Consider the following 20169-nt stretch of genomic DNA (forward strand, 5'->3'; position numbering starts at 1 on the left):
GAAGAATCTTGACTTACTTGAGCTTGTATTTCATTCACCAACTTTGCATCTGTAGTCTCCAAGTATACCTTTTGACCATATCCAAAACTACCAAACCCTTCAGTGTGCACTTCCCTGCAAGGTAGTTTATGAACACCCCCATTCATTTCTTTGGGACCGTTTGTTTACACGTTGGGTCATTTACTTACCTTTATATTTAATCCTGTCCAACATTTTTGTTGTAAGCTATTTTTTCTCACCCATTTTGTTTCTTCAGTCCCCATTTATTGGGGCTTTGAATTCCTCTGCCTTTTTTTTTTTTTTTTTTTCCTTACAAAGTTCACCAAGTACTTCACACTCAGGGAATGTCCTCACTTTCCTCCTTCACACATCATCCAGTATATGAGCAGAAATATTGTACACCAAAGGTCTCTCATCCTAGGAACTGTTTTACAGCAGAGGAAAACTAAAAGTACGGTACAAAAGATGAATTCGGAAAACTCTTGTACCTGACTTAACCAGTATACAGAAATCTTTAATCTGTTCCAGTTTATTTCACTTAATATTTTAAGTCCTTTGGTGGTAAAATTAGGTCTCGATGATGGGAATGATCTCCAGAAAATGTTGATCTGGATAAATTTTTTGACCGGTGGTTAGATAAAACTATTATCACATTACAAACGAGGACATGTACTTTCATTTTTTTTACCTCTAGATTTCTTACTCAGATCATAATAAACTTCTCTGGCTGGATGGTGGCTATAGATCTCACTGTCACAGTGAATGAAGTTTCTGAATGTGAAGAAAAAATATTAAGACTAAAAATAAAATGTATATGATGTCCATCCACTAATAAGCATTGTAATTTATTCTTCCCAGACTGACTGAAGTCGTCTTGAAGTACTGAGGAACCTGCCATTGTGTGAGCACCTACATAATGAACATTTGCAGACAAATTCACTGCTCCATGCAGCTTAACAATTATGAACTTTACAGTACCCTGAAAAGCTTACAGGGTTCCTAGGATTGCATTACTCTAGTAAATTTTTTCATAACCGATATAAAGTGGATCACTGTCTACAATTGTACGACTTAGATTGCAGAAAAACATTAGTACAGTACTCAGCATGGAACAAATATAAATTCAGCAATATCAGGCATTTCCGTGCTGTGGAAACAAAATTTCAATGTCTTCGTCACAGTCAGAGAATGTCTACTGCAGAAGTGCTCAGATTCAGTGCAGAGTTTGGACAACATGTGGTACACATAAAGGCTTTGACAAACAAAATGCTGTTAAGTAGTGTTTATTGGGGGGGTCAATGGAAGCTGTACAATACTGAGCGCCAGCAGTATACCAATGCGGCAGAACACCAAGCCTGGGCACGTCTTTGCCAATTTTGTGCCTCCGGTTTCAGTAGTGCCAGCCCGCACAATGTAACCTAACTCGCAAGATCAACCCCTTCAGTCCACGACATTATTAAAAGGGTCAGCTGAAAGTTATGGGGATTTCAATATACTATGATGGACATAAAACAGTAAGGCATCTCAATTTTAACACAAATCAGGAACAATTAAGATTCCATAAATACCTAAATATATTTCAGAACGGTGTAAAACCGACCTATGCCTTATTGATGTTTTGTCCACCACACTAAATTGAAATCCCTACATTATCTTCTGCAACTCCTGCATATTCTTGCTACTTCCAGATGATCTTAACTCTGGAGAAATCATTTATAGACAAAGTTAGCAGCTGTCTCCATTAACCTTCACAACTCGATTTCTCTTAAGCTGAATATAACTGAATGTGGCAAGAACAAATCTGAAAATACGTCACTGGATTGAAGGGGTTAATTAACTTTGAGATTCTGAACCAGATGTATTTTGAACATTAACTTGACCACATTGAAGCAATACTTCCGGTTCACAATCATACACTTTTAAATAGGTGACAAAACCCCCAAACTTGTAAACAACTTTATTTTCCATATAACTGTTATATAAGGTATTCCCTCTTATAATCAAATGAAATGGCATAAACAAATCTTAAGACTGAGCATATGCACAGTAATAGTTAGGACCCAATTATCAGGCTAGTTTCACACAAGAAAATATAGTTCGTTGGATATCAACATAAGATACCAGCTGAAGTAAGGAATGCATATTCAATTCTATTGTTCCCAATAGTTGATATTTAATGCAGGAACCTTTCCCTTACAAAACAATTCATTTAAGATCAACACAGGGATCAGTGGCTAGGAAAGACTAGACACTCACTCGGGTGTTGGAGTGCAAAAGAATTAAATAGGCAGGATAGTTTAAGATGTGGTTTAGGGCGAGGGTAGCAGGAAGACGTAAGGAAGGAGGAGGATCACAAGACAGAAGCAGAGCTGGATCAACCCCCTCCCTACCACTAAATGCTCACATGCACACAGGCTACCCACTTCTCTAGTAGCGGCAAAATCATCACTTGTAAAGAGTGCAGGTTAATTCCACAAGAAAGCTTCATTAATAAAATGTTCATGAAAAAAATTTATTATACAAAAGTGTTCAAACACGAAAATTATATCCATTTCAAAGAACCCTTTCCACTGTCAAAATTACATCAACACTGGTGACAAAGGCAAGCCTTTCCCAAACTTCTGCATCAATCAAAACCTAAGGTTTTCACTTTTAGTTTTCAATTCTTCAGATCTAGCTGCAGACAGCAGTGGGAACATGTATGGTTCATGACACTGTCAATTCCATTGATAAACACTTGTCTATCACATGTCATCCACTGCCACAAACTTCCAAGTGAAGATAAGGTGATATTCAGATGCTCCACTATCACTGCAAATGAAAATTTGTGTAAGAATCTTAAATTACTTTAATATCCCCTTAACTCCAAATCTTGGTACACTTAAAACTAACCCTACCAATAAGACTTGGGAATATGGCTCCTCAAACAATATCAAGAAATACATTAAATCACAAGGCAACAGCTCAGACATTACGGTGTACAAACACAGTAAGTTTACAATACTGTACAATCAATGCTTCAAAGAAACATTCACCTTCATAAAAAAAAAATTCAGTAGAGTACAGTACAGTATTAAAGATGTGAATTACAGTTTCTCAGTATGAAAACAGGGATATTCTAATCAAGCATTCATAGAAAGTTGTACATTTCAGTAAAATCATCACAATCTAGGTAATGTAGCCCTGACGACCATAAACTACATCAATGCCTACCTCAGTAAGACAGGGAGATTAAGTAATCCCCTAGACTTTCTACAATAGAAGCCACCTGGGGATACTGAGCTGGTTCCTCAAACACTGCTACCAATATTGCTTGTTTGGTCTTCATACAGTGCATCCCGGTTTTCGCCTTCTTGCATCGAATTACCTGGAGAGAAAGAAAAATTACTCCATTAATACATCTGCCTCAAAGTAAAAAAAATAAAGGGAGAGTACTAAGCAAATAATAAAATTCTTGAGGTGCATCCTGGTTTTTGCCTTCATGCACTGAATAACCTGTAAAGAAAAATCACAGGATTATCATGTCTGCCTTATCATCAGTTCATCCTTAATAGTCCAGACCTTCTCATGTTGCCCAGTTCTCATCATCCTGCATGAAATTATCTGGGTAGAGAAAAAAAAAAAATTACTACATTTACAATAACAAATCACAGAACTGAAGCTATGTTGTGAATACTTCAGACTTTCATATGCATTGCAGATTCTGCCTTTTTGAATCATATACTGGTACCCAGGAAAGAGCAGAAACTTTAATTCACACTGACCAATTTATTCCTGTTTTCACCTTGCATCAGATAACCCGAGGGAGGGAAAAAAAATTACTTCATACACTGCCCTAACATTAATAACCCAATCCCTTGTTACCTAAAATCAACCTAAACATTACATTTGTTTTGGTATATACATATATAATAGGTTGGGCTCTAAAATGTATCTATCTATCTATTGCCAGACGCCTCAATCCCGTAAAGAGCGGCCACAAATAAACTGCCTCCATGTCGCCCTGTTCCCCGCCATTTCATTGCCCTGTTCCTAGCTCACACCCCACTCTCTCATATATAGCCAACAAATTATCCCTGGTAGTCTGTTGGGTCAAGAAGCTCCAACTGGATGTGGCCTATAAAGGTTTACATCAGTGTTTGGGGATTACTGCTTACACAATGCTACACAGAAGTTACCGGTAAGTAACTTTCACTCTTGCCATAAATGTCTGGACTCTGCAGCACAGCCATAGGGCCCTACACTCCCAACTGAGTAATAAGGGATGAAGCAACAGGATGAGAAATGTTCCAACACTACTACTACTATATGAAACTCCTTTTTTTATCCACAGTAATAGGACCCACATCATTCAGATTTAATAATATATGAATAATTAATTTTTCACTGGATATTACCGGCATGTCAGCTCAGTTACTTATGCTCCTTTACAAGCTTTTTTCATCCCATGTGGTCAAACTGTCAGACATGATCTACTTGAAATACATTAGCTAGTTGAGTTCCAAGCTAATGTAAGGAAAAGTTATGAATTTCATCAAAACAGACTTGTTTCATTTTGCATCCCCTCCTCCAAAAGCTTTATATTATTATACAAGCACTGAATGAGATGACCCCTACCATGCATTAAATATGGACTGTTGGTTCTTGGTACAGTACCAAATTGTGATGTGAACATGTGCCACATGTTTGGGGGGGAGGGGGGGCGAGCTGGAGGGAACAATTACTGGTACCGTACCACCTTGCAGTAGTAAGGTATGCCCAATCCATTTAAAACAGCTTGCTTTGCCATGGCCAAGCTCATGGATCTTACAAATTACAACCACCCTAATGAAACCATATTTGTCATCCAAATATATTTTTTTTTTAATGACTGCATATTTTTATATGGTACTTCTTGCTGGTACTTCATTTACTCACTTTAGGAGTACTCACTTGAAGTTAATGAAGGTTATATCTAACCACAAATTCAAAAGTCACTCCTAAGCTGGATAAATCTGTCCCACAGTAACAAGAATAAAATACAAAAACTGGTTGAAGAGGTTCACCTAAATACCCTCAAAACAGAACAAACAGATGACACTCTAGATGAAATACACTGGTATCTTACACCTAAAGGCACCTGGTGATCAAGATGAGTGCTCAAGGTAACACTGCAACTACCAACACTTGAAGACTTAGTGGTTTCTTACCACCTCTTGATATCTAAGGACCTAAATCCTCTGCTTAGTACTTTTAATCTGATGACTTTTTTTTTGCCAATCTCAGATGATTTTAGAAGAATTTGGGACAAACTACACTTTTTTTCCTATGTAGATCCCAGTAAATTTCTGAAACACCGCTAGTCAAAGCCCGAATATTATCTAATATGAAAAAAACATGCTTTCTGGGATTTCCAGTAAAGAGTTTAGCTAACAATATAGCCTTCTTTAATATCTTAGATAAGAGAATCCCCTCCTGATCTAAATAACACTGACTGGAACTTCACAGCAGTAAGCAAAAACCAGTACAGTAAAATACACCAACCAACTCAAGGGGCTAAAGGATTTGTTCCACACAAAGTGCAAAAGTGAGAATGGCAACCAAAGAATGAGCATACATAAAAACGTACTGAAATCAGTGGACAAAGGGATGATGTGACAAGAATAAACTAACGCAGAGATGTGAGACATGAGAAGCAGATAGACGTCAGTGGTGGGTGGTGATGTGGGGTGGGGGGAATGAATGGTTGAAGTGCTGTTTAATTATTTTATGGTAGTGGTATGCAAGTGGATTAAAGAAAGAAGAGATGTCCTAAATTCCATCTATCATCTTTGCCTAAAAGCTCTCTCTCCATCTTGATGTTCAGCTGAAACAAGAAAACACTAGAATATGAAGCTAGTCACAGAAAGTCGCTACAATGAGAAAGGATGTAGAGCCTTATTCTGCCACTGAGGCAAAATTCCAAGTCCACGTGGATAAACGTTTGGTAAACATGGCACAAGGAACTCAGACTCTACCTATACTTTTAATAATATAGTTACTTCAACTTTATGGTAAAACTATACAAAGCAAGTCCTGGTTAACGAGCAATCGCTTAACGAGAATTCACTAATATAAGGTCTTGAAATCCGCACCACCGCCTGTTTAACAAGCAGGTAAAATCCTCCCAAATCCCAACTTATGAGAATCGAGACAAGGGTCGCGCCACAGCTGTCCATTTTTTTAATGCTGTCTTTTGTATTTCATATGTATTAACCCTTTATTCCGGCCTAAAATTGTCTGTCACAGGCGTTGGTGGTCGCTGGAGGTTACTTGGCTGGTTGTTCACCCCATTCCTAATTTACCTAAAATTTATGTTATTCTGCTTATATTAATGCTGTTTTTATATTTCAGGTGTATTACCCTCTTATTCCAGCTTAAAATGATCAGAAAGTCAATTTTGGTGGTTTGGGAGCAGGTTGCTCGGAGCCCTTGCTCCCTAACCCTATTTTTCCCGTAAGTTCTTCACTTCATTTAACGAGAATTCGGCTAACGAGCAAAATCCTTGTTCCCAATTAGCTCATAAGATTGGGACCCTCCTGCACAGACAGTCCCCACTCAGTCAGGCACATGTAAAATAACTTTCCACCATAACTGGTCCTGTAAACTGGGACCCTAGTTTATAATTTGTGGTATATTGTGGAATCAATAAAAAAAGTGCATTACCAGTTGCTGTACATTTTCCCTATTTACAAGACATGTCTATCTCCCATACACATAGATCCGTTCATTATAAACTGTTTCCTAAACCTACATAGGTCACTACCAGTGCTAAAAAACTGGAAGATGGAGGCAAGGGCAGCCTATTTAAATCACAACAGCTAGTTAATGGGAACAATGCCATATCAAATCAACATACTGTATCACACCAGTACCATAATGAAAACTCCACAATTACTTCATATCTCCTGTTGGTCTAGTAGTTAGAAATGTCCCAGTCAGTGTGACTGCCTCACCATAAGCATGGGTTTGATCGTCAAGAGATGACTGGAGTTCTACCAATATTGTAATGCCATCCAGGAAGCTGCCTTCCAATATTACTTACTGTAAGGCCTTTAAGACAGCTGATTTATAAATAAATCATCATACCTTCCCTTTAAATAAGACTGGAACCAGTACCACAGATGATGGGCAAGTAAACTCTCTGTATAAGCATCAAACCCTGAGCTGATAATTTTGTCGATTCATACTATATTCAGCATAGCTAACTGATACAGCAAACCCACAATTTCAACACATCACAAGTCTCCCTTACATCAACATATCCTATACAGCTTCTCTTGCTATTATTACTGGTTAATTTTCACACTCAAGATTGTACTCTTTCATATTCCTATTACGCTCCAAATTTAACCACAGATGATACTGCTGCTTCTCTAGCAGGCCTTCCTGCCATGACATGCAGTCAGCATGATACATAAGGGATGAATTCTAAAGCATCATCTCCCAAAGCTACACATACTGTAAAATGGGGGGAAATGGTGGCATTACACTACCAGCTTTATAGGCACCAGTGGAAATTTGAAAGGCAATTTTTCTCAAGTTCACTGTGGACTTCATGTGAGAGAGAGAGAGAGAGAGAGAGAGAGAGAGAGAGAGAGAGAGAGAGAGACTCGAGTGTTCCTCACCTATCCTCTTTGCACCTTTTTTCTTTCATCAGCTAACTTCGGATCATTTTATTCAACTTATGACAAATTTAAAACTAGAGATGTTAGAAATACTGTAACCTTAATACCTTCAATACAAGTGGCACTGCCAAAACTAAATAAAAATGTAACAGATTATATGCCCCATTTCACTGGGCAGGCTGCTGGTTAGTATTCCAACTCACCCCACCCCTCTTTCTAGACCTTACTTCTTGGGAAAAATTTCCACTTTAGCATGAACAATATACCCACATACACCACTTACTGTAATGTCAAATGGTTGAAAGGTGAAAACAATCAAATTATGCAGATAAACTTGAAGGTGAAGAATAACCCCACAAATTCACGTTAGATCCTTTTGAGATTATTCTTGTTCCTACCAGCCAATTTTACTCAGTTTAATGAAAGCTTCTTGTGCTGAAAGGGTTTATTTAGGCTGTATCTAATCCCTGCAGACAGCAAGTCTAACTTACAGCTGAAAAGAAGTGCCACGATATGTCAAAAATAAAACTAACGACATCTAAACATAGTGGGTTACAGCGATAAAAAATATCAAATCGGATACAGTATATGCAAAGACTTCTACTTTGTGGACTGAGTCTCAAGGTGAAGAAAGTTAAAGTTAAGAGGAAAAATGTTTCTGAGGAGACTTATGTTCTAGCACACAGAATGTAACTTGGATTTGTGAAGGAACAACTAACCGCTTCATGAATTAATGTATACAAACATTAATCATATCTGTATATATTTGGGTATTACATTTCAGTTTTGTACACTGGTAATCCATACCAACCAAACAGGAGACATACAAACTACTAAAAACAGCAGTGGCCAGTGCATATCTAAGGGATCAAAATATTTACTGAAGTACCTGATATTCATGCATGCATGCCTGTATGTATGTATGTGGCATATGTATGTGTGTATGTATGTACGTATGTATGCTTTATTCTTAGTAACTGTACTACCAAAAGACTTGTTCAGCTCAGAAGAGAAACTCCAGATGGGTTAAAAAGTTTCCAACATCCTCCAGCGGACATCACATCCACCATAATTTAGCCATGCTACCACCAGCTTCTCTCTCATTAAATATCATCCTCTAAAGTAAAAAAATAAATTTCCACAAGCGAGCCAAAGCCCAGGAACGTTAATGTTCACACTGGTGGTACTACTGCAATTTGGAATTCTGAACCAAAACGGTAACTGCTAATCCCATTACTAACCCTTTAGACTCTTCTATACTCTATCCCAGAGCAGTTAACTCCTTTATTTTATTCGTACAATGACCAGGTATTTATTCAACTTTTGAAAGACCTTCCATAGTGATAGGGTTAATGAATGCTACAGCTCAAGAAGTATCTTGGTGACAGCTGAAGCCTCCAGTCACCTCCTGGGGCTCAAACCAATGCATGGCTGTAAATCTTATGGGGGTGTTCTAACCACTTGTCTGGTGATGCTCAAAGCAACATGTAGCTAAAGAGATAAGACCTAAATTACAACAGGCTACACCAGTGATGGGTGGAAACTGATTCACATTAGGGGCAGGGTGAACTGTGAATTGCTCTAAGTGAGGGTAAAGTTCTTGCATGTGATTTATCTTCCTTCATAACAAAGTTATATACTAGGCCATAAAGGTCTATCCCCCTTTTCCAGGGGGAAGGCAGCCTAGGTACATGGACAGATAAAGGTCTAGCATGAATGATTCTTTCCTAATATCAAAGTTATAACCAAGGTTCTATACATCTGTCAAATACTGTATATGATGTGAGAATCCATCTGTACATACTCAGAGCTAGGAAAGTCTGTATGAAGTCTGAGGAAACAATATACTGCAATAAAAGCTAAAGTGAAATTTTCAACTCTGACCCACCTCATCACGGCTAATTAATAGTGAGCAATGATGTACTGAGTTAGTTGAGTTCCTGTAATGATTAACAGCATTATAATAAAAATTAATGTGAGTGGGTGGCAACCAAAAAGTTACAGTACATCCCTTGGCAATATTACAGGATCAAAAGCCTTTAGTCACCTTCCAGGAATGGAACCTAGCTACGGAAGGCCACCACTGCGACTGGGGGCATTCCCACCACTAGACCACCAGGTGCCACAAAATGCAAATTGATTCACAGCTAATAGGATAATGATCATATAAATAAAACTGAGCACAAAGTTGCTGTGAAGTCCCATATCTGAACTTCTGAGGCATGCATTGACAACATGAGAGGCCCAACCCTTTTGTATCGATACTGACCACTTCAATGTGGGATGCAGGCTGATCGCATCCAACACGGTTTTGCTTACACCTATTCAGTGTAAATAATGAGCCATAAGAACTAGCTGAAACTACTTACATTATCAGTGCCAGAGAGGTAGATGAACTTTTCGCCACCCATATGGACTCCACTCATTGCCAAATTGCTCTGATCTGCAAAACTGCCAGACAATTTGACCAGTTCTTCTTTTGTGGGCTGAAAAGAAAGAAAAGAGCAAACTTGGTATCATAAAGAAAATAGCTATACCATTAATATAATACACTTATACAAAGTAAAACTCAAACAATCTAGTTTGCCCAGACTACAGGTATAATGCTGCAATTATAACATCAAAAATTTCTAGGGGAGGTAAAGTGAATATGCTGAAAAAATATACGTAATGCATGGATTACTAGGTTAGCATATTTACCGGTACCTCACTTCAATGCAAGATTACTTTCCACAGCTCAAAAATATTTTAAGTGACAAGAATTAAAAGTATCATGAGGGTTTGACTGTATACTAATATACTTCTCAAAGTGTGTCTCATGGTCCTAAAACTCTGCAGCCTCCCATGTGCTCCAAGAGACCTCTAACTCATTCACTCCCACAATCTATCTATCTATAGCCCGACACCCTAATTATGTAAAGGGTGGCCGCAGACAACACTCCTTCAAGTCGCTCTGTCACCCATCATTTGACTGCCCTCCCCCCAGCTCACTCCCCCCTCCCTCATATACCTCTCAACTCCATCCCTCCACCCCATTCTCAGTCTCCCCCTCCCTCTTCCTCCCTCCACTTCACCTACAAACACCCTCTTAGTCTTTCATTCTCCATTCTCTCCACATGTCCAAACCACCTCAGTGTATTTCTCTTTAATTTTCTCAATCAAATCCACCCCACAATGTTCTTTCACTTCTTCATTCATCAACCTGTCCCTCTATGTCACTCCACATGCTCCCCTCAGGTAACTCATTTCCACAGCCTTGACCTTATTTTATTCTTAGTACCTTCAGACAGTTTTATTCAGATTAGGATCTCATACACATGCAAGCTTGTTGGAGCCTTTATAAATGATATGGACAGTGAAAGGGTTAGGGTTACAGTTGATCCCTGTTGACCAAATTGTGTCCCCCTAAACATGAATAAAATAATATGGAGACAACATGGAAGTAAACTACACCAACTGGCTAAGGTTAGGGTCAATACCGGTACTGCTAAAAGATATGCCAGACACTGAGTACCGTACCTAACTAACATGAAGGTGCAAGAGTAATTATATACGATTTTTTTAACCATAGGGAAAATCTACTTTGTGTAAAATCCTATCTATCTGAACCATTCATGACACTTAGCTACTGACATGAATTTTGTTTTATTACAGGGTGAAGGAATGTTACATCAGAATACAGTATGGGCAGCTGTTATATTTGTTACAGTCACCTCTTATTACCCCAGACTTATACCATCATGCAAAAGTGTTCAGAATAACTGCTCCATAAGGCTTACAACACATACAGGTAGCAATGGAACTAGTGTACGGTACATTGATAGGAACTGGGAACTTATTCACAGTGAACCTGGGAGCAAATGAGCAAGATTGACGTACAAGTACGGTACCGGTATTTAACTAGCTATAAAACTGCTTTGCCACTATCCCTAATGTAACTCAAAATTCTTAAGTATTTTATATTTTGGTACACGTCCATGACAACATGTCTTACTAGTACCGTACCGTACTGATTTCTACACAGCAATAACCCCCCCAGCAGCATTTTCCCTTATCTACTGTACTCCATTACAAACTTGTCCTTCCACCCCATTCTCTGCCCACCACCACCACCTTTCCCCATCATCTCACTTAATCCCTTCAACCTGAGGATGTCTCGTATTATTCATACTTGTCAATTTTGCTCAGCTTGAATCTTCAAACATAGTAGTTGGAGATAACCTTCATTATTCTTAATTTACTCCATAAGAAATCTCCCAAGCTGAATAATGTGTTTATAGAGAAATTAAGAGGAAAGATTAAAACTTAATCATTAGTTTGCAGAGGTCAACACTACTATATCCCTAGTAGTATTCTCTACCCTCTCCCTTAATATATGGCCAGATCACCTGAAAATATTGTGCTCTGGAGGCACAGATAAAATTTTTTTGATGATTCCTCAGTTTTCTCACTGGTATTTTCTAAAATCTGAACTACTGTATACACATTTTTGGTTTTTGTGCCCATGGGATCTGACAAGCCAAATAACTTGAAAAAGAAAATAGTTTCCAGTTAAAATAATTATTGTACATGAAACGGCAACCATAAACAGTGTCAATTTGTTCCTACTGGACCATCACCCAAAAACCCCTTCATTAATATCAAATTCCATTTCTCATCTCCCAGTCACACTACAGGAGCTCCCATTAAGTTTCCATGTTTTAACACCTTAAGGCTGGGAAACTCATCTGACTATAGTTATGCAAGATAGTTTTATTCAGCTCTGGCAAAACATCCCTGGGCTATATGGATTAATATTGTACCAGTATGCTTTTTCCTATGACATAACACAATTTACAAGTCTTCTGAAACCTAGCTTAATGCAAAATTAAGACTCACTGTACCTGTATTATGTGTCTGACACCAGTACAAAGTTCACTAAAATTGCTGACAGGCCTAACCTACACCTAAAAGCATTCCACCTTACACCAGATTAGTGATATACAGGACCTCGGGCATGTTAGTCACCAATAACCCTCACAGGACTAAAGTACCGGTACTTCATTCCAGCCATTTTATTCAGCTAAGAATGTCATATCAAGCCTGAGTTATGGACACACTTGTCTTTTTATCACTAGGCTAAAGGTAAACTAATCTTTGTGACAAGGATTACTTCACTAAAATACTGCTGGTATACATAACTGTTTGAGTACAGTGGTCCACTTAACCACTTTTGCTTGAGGATGTCATTGTTTTAGCTATCTGTGGTACAGTACAACTTCCATTTTTTCCCCATTTCAGCCTTGAAACTTAAGCACCAACACCATTTACATGAATATTTGGGCACCTTAGCTGTGAAAATGCACTCCTATCGAAGTAAGTCAGTATTTTATTCATGCTATCTCCTGACAATTTTAACCAGCTCTTGGGAGACTTCAGACTAGAGTTTATATAGTCTTCACTAAATCCATAAAACAAGAAGTTTTTCCTCGGTTAAAGAAAATCTGGAAAAACGAAGAAAATTAAAAATATGTCCTCTGCTTGAAGATGTTAAACGCAGCTTTATTTGTTAAACGATGTAACTATTTCCAGTGGCCACACTTTCATCTCAAGCTCTGAACCATCAATCCACATGACTAATTTGCCATACTTTCTTGCCATACACAGACAATTTCCTTCACTTGAAGATGCACTTAACAACAACGCTCTTCCCACAATGAAAAAAACAAAATCCAATAGTTGTGGCTTTTATGCACATGCCTAACCTGTCATTCATGAATCAAAAGACCACACCAAAATGGTATCCCATCTGACCACATACACTAACAGCAAAATGGAATCAAATATGTTACAGTATGTAGCTATTCTGTGTTGCAGTCCCCTGTATGCACCCCAATAATGAAATACAGTACAGTAGGCTACTGAAGATAGTTTTAGCCTGACAGACTTGTAATGTCAATCTGGGCAAAGCACATTAAATATTTCCCTATGTGGGCACAGTTTTTTCAAGTTACAATACTTCCAAAACAATTTCACAAAAAATGGTAGTACCCAAATGTCAATCCCTTCAATTATGTGTGTGTTATTTAGTGAACTTGTGTGATTATTATTTCTGAAGGGATATCGTACATAGTTAATGAAGGCTCTGTGGTACCAAGCTCATCCCTCCACTATGAAAAGCCTCCCTAAGCTCAATAAAACTGAAGGTGGCTAGAATGAAATAAATATACTGTATAAGGAAGAGGTTCACTACCTACATGGTTTGGAGATCTAGAAAGCAAAACAACTGCAAGTGTGTAGCAATCAGTTCTTAATAAACCACCCTTCTCTTGGCTCAATAAATGCAATGGATGAAACATACCACTAGCAGAAAATACTGTAGTTTGACTGATCATTCCATGCATGACCCAAATTTTCAAACATCTCTGCATAACTGTTCAACAATTGTTCATCCTGATTCCCCCCTCTTCCCCCAACGCTATGGTGAGGCAGGGTGCAGAAAACAAGGAAATAATGCACAGAAATAACAGCAAGTCCTATGAAAAAAGGCTAGACATTCAAATATTCATGCCTCCAGATCTTGGCTCCACCTCACAGGCCTGATCATCTGCATTTTTTGCCACATTTTTCTTTATAGATGCACATCACATATGTCTACCAATGACAACTGACAACACAGTAAATTATTATTTTTTCCCCCTTCCCTCTTCATCTTCCAACATTCTAGGACCAAAATACCTAACTACTGAAAACCATCCCTTCCTAAAATCCTTGACATGTAACCATCTAAATTCTTTTAACATCCTGTTTAATTTATTCTTACAGTACTACCACCAGACAATTTTAATCAACTTAAAAAAATACCTCATTCTTCTATCACCTGATTTTAATCTCAATAAATGTCTCTCATACTGAAAGCGCCTATTAAGGCTTAACTAACCCCTTCAATTTTAAAAAGTGCGTCAGATAATCATTTGGAGACAGTATTACCAGGTACTGTATATTAATGCAAAAAGCTACAAAAAGCAGTTACATTATGAGAGTATCTAGTTCAAATACTGTAATTCATACGGTATATACTGGCAGTGTTTATGCATGGGACAATTTCATTGAGAAAAAAATTTCCAGCATGTATGAAAAGCACAAAGTATATTCTACAGTATCATATTTCCTTAAGCATGGAAATGTTCAAATTTAAAACAGTATTGCAGTTGTTGAGAAATACACAACCAAGGGATGGTGGAGAGGAGAAGATTTAAACCATCAAACCTTGATATCACACTGCCATGAATGTTCCCCCTTTCCTTGGGGGAAGCAGCCTAGGTATATAGATAGATAGATAGATAGATAGACGTTTGAAGAGGGGCACAGTTGGGTTCAAACTCCTGTAATTTCCCAATAGCCTATACATTTCCATATGTGGGCATAACTCTTGCCTAAGTCTACAAAATACTAGAACTGAAGAGCACTGAGTTTCACACATTTATCACTTCCCCCTGACAGTCAAAGTATTAATGCAACACTGAAGGACCAAACAGCTGTAGCTAATAGTACTGTGGCATACCTTCATTCCAAGTACAAACAGTACCCTATAACAGCATAATGTACCTGACACGTAAGTTTCTGCTGTAGCTATTCTGATTATACTCTGGCTACTCTCAGAAAATTCGGATGAGGGAATCACTAGCCTTCCACAAGGTTAATGATGCACAATATATACCATATATATGCAATGGGACAACCGTGGGACTTAATGATGATGTTCCTACAACTCACTGAATAAACCTGTCTAGCATTAGCTGAAGTAAAAGCCTTAAGCTGCTGCAACCATCATGGAGCTGATTTACTGTACTGACATTTGACCTACATACAAGCACTGTAATGACTAAAGCACAGTACAGCAGATACTGCACTGAATATTTGATAAACATCATTGTACATACCAGTATGATTCCAATTATTTTTACTGTACTGAATATGGTATATACATGCAGCACATGGCATGGCAAGGTGTACCAGTAGCTGCAAAATAACTGTCATAAACCATTACCACTGCCATTCACTCAGCTAAGGAAAATTCCAGTCTTGGCAGCAAGGCCATCATAAACTTTTCCAAATTTCTAAAGCACTGATGTCCTGTAGGTACTGGTTTTAAAAATGGCGAGAAACTACAAGCTCCAAATATAAAAAGAACTGCATTACCAGTACTGTTGTGGCATGTGTGCCTACATAACGGTACCGTACAGACCTTGATCACAATCAGGACAACTCTGGTATTCTATTCCAGTTAATGTTAGAGGATTATGTTCAGCTAAGAGTGCATCAGTGAGGCCACATGCGTTAATAAAGGTACCGGTACATTACCTCACGTGGAGGGGCAACTAATACAGTACTCTTTCAGCTAATGCCTGACCCCCCCCCCCTTTGGCAGTCATGGGAACCTCAGTGTTATATTTATGTGGAATGCAAGTGTAAAAGTACAGTTACATGGGACAAAGCCATTAACCCACTTGAATCCAGATGTCCTTTTAGTTTATTCTTGCTGCTACCAGGCAAATTTATGTTACTCTCAAACTGAAGGTCTTTATTAAGGCAAATCTAACCACACCAGTTCACTGTCATACGCTGAATAAAACTGTCCGAAGATAGCATGACTAAATGTAAAAAACATCCCTGGGCTTAATGTGTTATGCTCATGCAATTAAAACAAGTAAATGAGAACTGCAATGTTATTGAAACTGGGCAATACAGTGGGCCTAGTCCTTGGAATGCCATTTCTTTGCTATTAAGTCACCAGTAATGAAAAAAATGTCTTATTCCACTGCTACTAGTGAATCTGATTTGACTTTTTCCACAATTTACAGCAGCAATGGTATGCAATAAGAAGTGATTAAAATTCATGCATTATAATGAGAACTGCCAGCACCAGTATGAGTCAAAGTTAAGCAAGACAAGATAGAGGAACAGCAGAAAACTAAATTATACTGTAGTCCATTTCCCACCTAACAACGATCCCTTTCCCCTTACTTGACTGCAGGGTTGTTCTGACTAGTAACCAGATAACTTTCATCAAACGGAAATGACCACTAGCAGTGAGGAGGTTACTCATGGCTACGTGCTACATAATCCCTCAAAAGTCTACCCCATTTAGAGGCGAGTAAAATACAACAGCTGAATAAAACTGTACCGGTATGGCATTAGCCAAAAACAAATACCAGCATTGTCCCAATTGAGGTATGGAAATTGATTCAACTCTTGCTCCTAATACTCAATAAAATTTATGTGGGCTCTTATGGCTCACTCAAGCTTCCCAAAATAGTCTGGTGTTGGTTGAAACTACCAGTTCTATGTTAAAATCATACCAAATTGAGGACAAATGTTTGCCTGTCATATGAAGAGAGAGAGAGAGAGAATGACTAGGGGGCAAACTTTCACTAATATCGAGGTCAGGAGGGAAAACTTTTACTGGTAATGGACATACAAGCCACAAATTTACTATGGAAATTTAGTTTAATGAAAAGAAATTGCTGCTGTATTACTAAATCAGTGTACAGAAGTCTAAGCAAGCACTCATTGTTTTATGGCCAAGTAAGAGAACTATTGGTAATTACAGTACTAAAGGATTGCCCTGCACCACACATGGTTTTGGTAGTAGTGAGTGAAACTGTAGAATTCTACCATTTGTTAATTACATCTTCTGAATATGAATTTGGTAAGCTGTCTTTAGAACTGGCACATATTAGGCAATGAAGATACAATAATATACCCCTAAAACCGGTCAATTTTAAGGCAGATTGGCATTATATATTCCTGCATGGAGATGTAATTCTGTACCTGAACTACTTAAAACAAAATCCACAGCACTTATAATGGATGCACACACATTTATACCAATTTATGGACAGGTTATCTGGTTTACTGAGAGATACTATGTATACAGCACTGGCAATCTCCATACACATTACCTTATGAAGATAGGATTAAGCATAAGAAGAATTTATGCTACTGTGCAGTTCACATCAAGAGGGAAAGCTTTCAATGGCAAAGAAGAAATAACCTATCCAATGAAAATAAAGCCACATTATCTTGAACAAACATTTTTATGAGTGGATATCAGACAATTACCAACAGCACTGAAAATTTGGGCTTTTCTTCTGGTAATGACAAAGAATTACAACAATAAATTACCGGTACAACCTTCTCCACACATTCTCATGGGTAGATATATTTGAAATGATACATGACACTGAAATCCTGTCTCAATAGTAATGGACCAATTAATACACATGAATTATATCTACAAATACTGCTTATGAACATCCGGTTTTGTATGTGAAGAGTGCCTGATATTTCCTATTACCATGGCTGGGAAACAAGGTAATTTACTGCACTGCCACCCAGCCACCTTCATTAGTAGGCCTAATGGACAAATTATCCCAGAATGATACCCATATGAACATTTTAAGTGTATGTTGTGACACTTATCTTTCCAATAAAAAACCCATGGGTGCACAATATTTAGGCCAGACAATTTACTGACAACAGGGGTTCACTGGTTATGATTATCCCACAATTATATCCACTGGAAAATCATTTACTGATAACAGTCAGATTACTTCAGTATTTATCTGCATTCATGAATCTAATATTTTGGCAATTTATGACTGATGGCCACTCTGGTGTAAGAAAATAAGCAAAAATGTAAATGTGAGTGAAAAAGTTATCTTGCTCCATTATCAATAAATACTTTAATGGATATGTCAGTTATCTGAACAATGTCAACCACAAATTACACTTCACTGGTAATGGACGACTTATCCCAAAACTATACATGTAAAAATTATCAAAGGTTAAATACTATTCTCAGAACACTTCCACGAATAGTTTTAATAGATAATTTATAGCACTGACAACCACACAATCACTGGCAATGTTAAGAACTATGACGTATGAAAAGTAGTGAACCATATATCTTCCTTATACACAAATATTCCATGGATGTATTTAATATCTGGAGCATTCATGTCCCTACCGGCCTCATACATTCACTGGTTCGAGGAAAAACATGTAACTCGTTAGGCTATGAATTATACCCATATGGCGATCTGGAGAATACATCAGATATATCCTGCGATCTGGTTTGGTTAATAGGTCAAATATATCCAAATATTTTAATACGTGGCTACATTATACCGAACTTCCACTGGTAACTAATTTACCATAACTTATTACGCTTAAGTGCTCGACATCCTCCCCCCCAAATTATTTCAATGGGTGGTTTTAATAGACAATTTTACGTCACTATGACAACCAGATCCTTTCACTGGTAGTGGAATATACCAGAATTATATCCACATAAGAATTTTGTAAACAGCAAAACTTGCGCGCTCGATATTAATCCGTTAAACAAATTTCCAGTGGTAACTTTAACATTTACACAATTTACGTCACTGTGACAGCCAGACACTTTCACTGGTAATGATCTATCAGCCCGCCACCACCCCAGCCGGCCTTTGTTGCCAGTCACACCCAAAAACCACAAAGGAAATGACCGTATTATCCATCTCCAGAGCCATCTCTATTATAGCCAGGCCTCTCAAATTCCCTTTTACACCGATGGAATATTATAGGTGCAGTTCCTAAAAGTGGAAATTTAATTCCTTCAAAGCAAATATAAGACCAGACAAGTACTAAGCCGGCGAAAGGTACTTACTTCTATGTTATTACTTTTAGCCCATAATGTGCCGTCGTGTCCAGCAATAACAGCCTTAATAATATGTCCAGAGCCTACAAGCTGCTGGTCGACGTAATTTTGCCACGACATTTTCAAATTTGTTACTAAAATGAGCCACTGCTACTCCAGAGCCACCACAGACTTGACTACTGCATGGGAGAGGCTCAGCCGCAGGAAGCCGTGTATCCCTCCGCCATCATGGTTACCAATTTCTCTATTTACACAAACTCCTCCCTTGAACCACACCCTGTAACCCATTCCCTCTACATATTTCTTACTCCATATTGGCCTTTCATGTTTCTATCCCACTCAAATGAGAGATGTGGGGATTTTGGAGCTAAATGGACTGATTAATGAAAGTGATATTTGGTCCCTCCGACACACAGTTACCAATTCCTCTATTTCACACTCTAGCCTTCTATACCACCCCCGGCAACCTATTTCCATATTTATTTCCCACCAAATAATAGCCTTTCGTATCTTTCGTCCGATTATCCAGTGGAAAGTGGGATTTCTGGCGCGTAAGGGGCTGGTTAAAGAAAGTGATATTCGGCCTCGCACGAATCTGCCATGTTTTACCGACACAAGCCGTCACAATGTCTTATCAGTTACCAGAGTGATTTCAACGGTCTCTTATTTTTCCGGTAAAGCACGTGCACCTGTCCGGATTTTTGCACGTATTTGGGCAACTAGCGCGAAAGTATAGGGAACAGAATGGACTAGTTTGTAACGCGGAAGTCCAGATGAATCATCGCTGTTACTGGGAGGGTCCATGTGTCAAGTGACGTCACGGAACTGAATGACCCGCGA

The 20169-nt window shown here is 38.3% G+C and overlaps 1 protein-coding gene across 1 annotated transcript; it reads right to left on the reverse strand.

Moving 5' to 3' along the window:
- Positions 1-1269: 1269 nt before the first annotated feature.
- Positions 1270-19523, reverse strand: LOC145409559 (profilin-like). Its single transcript, XM_080279946.1, has 4 exons — positions 19339-19523; positions 10016-10132; positions 3214-3367; positions 1270-2811 (listed from the first exon to the last, which is right to left on the reverse strand). Exons 1-3 carry the CDS (start codon positions 19447-19449, stop codon positions 3215-3217), a joined length of 381 nt encoding a protein of 126 aa, XP_080136072.1. The 5' UTR covers positions 19450-19523; the 3' UTR covers positions 1270-2811; position 3214.
- Between the last annotated feature and the right edge of the window lie 646 nt (positions 19524-20169).

The sequence above is a fragment of the Coenobita brevimanus genome, chromosome 81, assembly GCF_032717465.1.
Source record: "Coenobita brevimanus isolate Jiangsu-jjx chromosome 81, ASM3271746v2, whole genome shotgun sequence".
Lineage (NCBI taxonomy): Eukaryota > Metazoa > Arthropoda > Malacostraca > Decapoda > Coenobitidae > Coenobita > Coenobita brevimanus.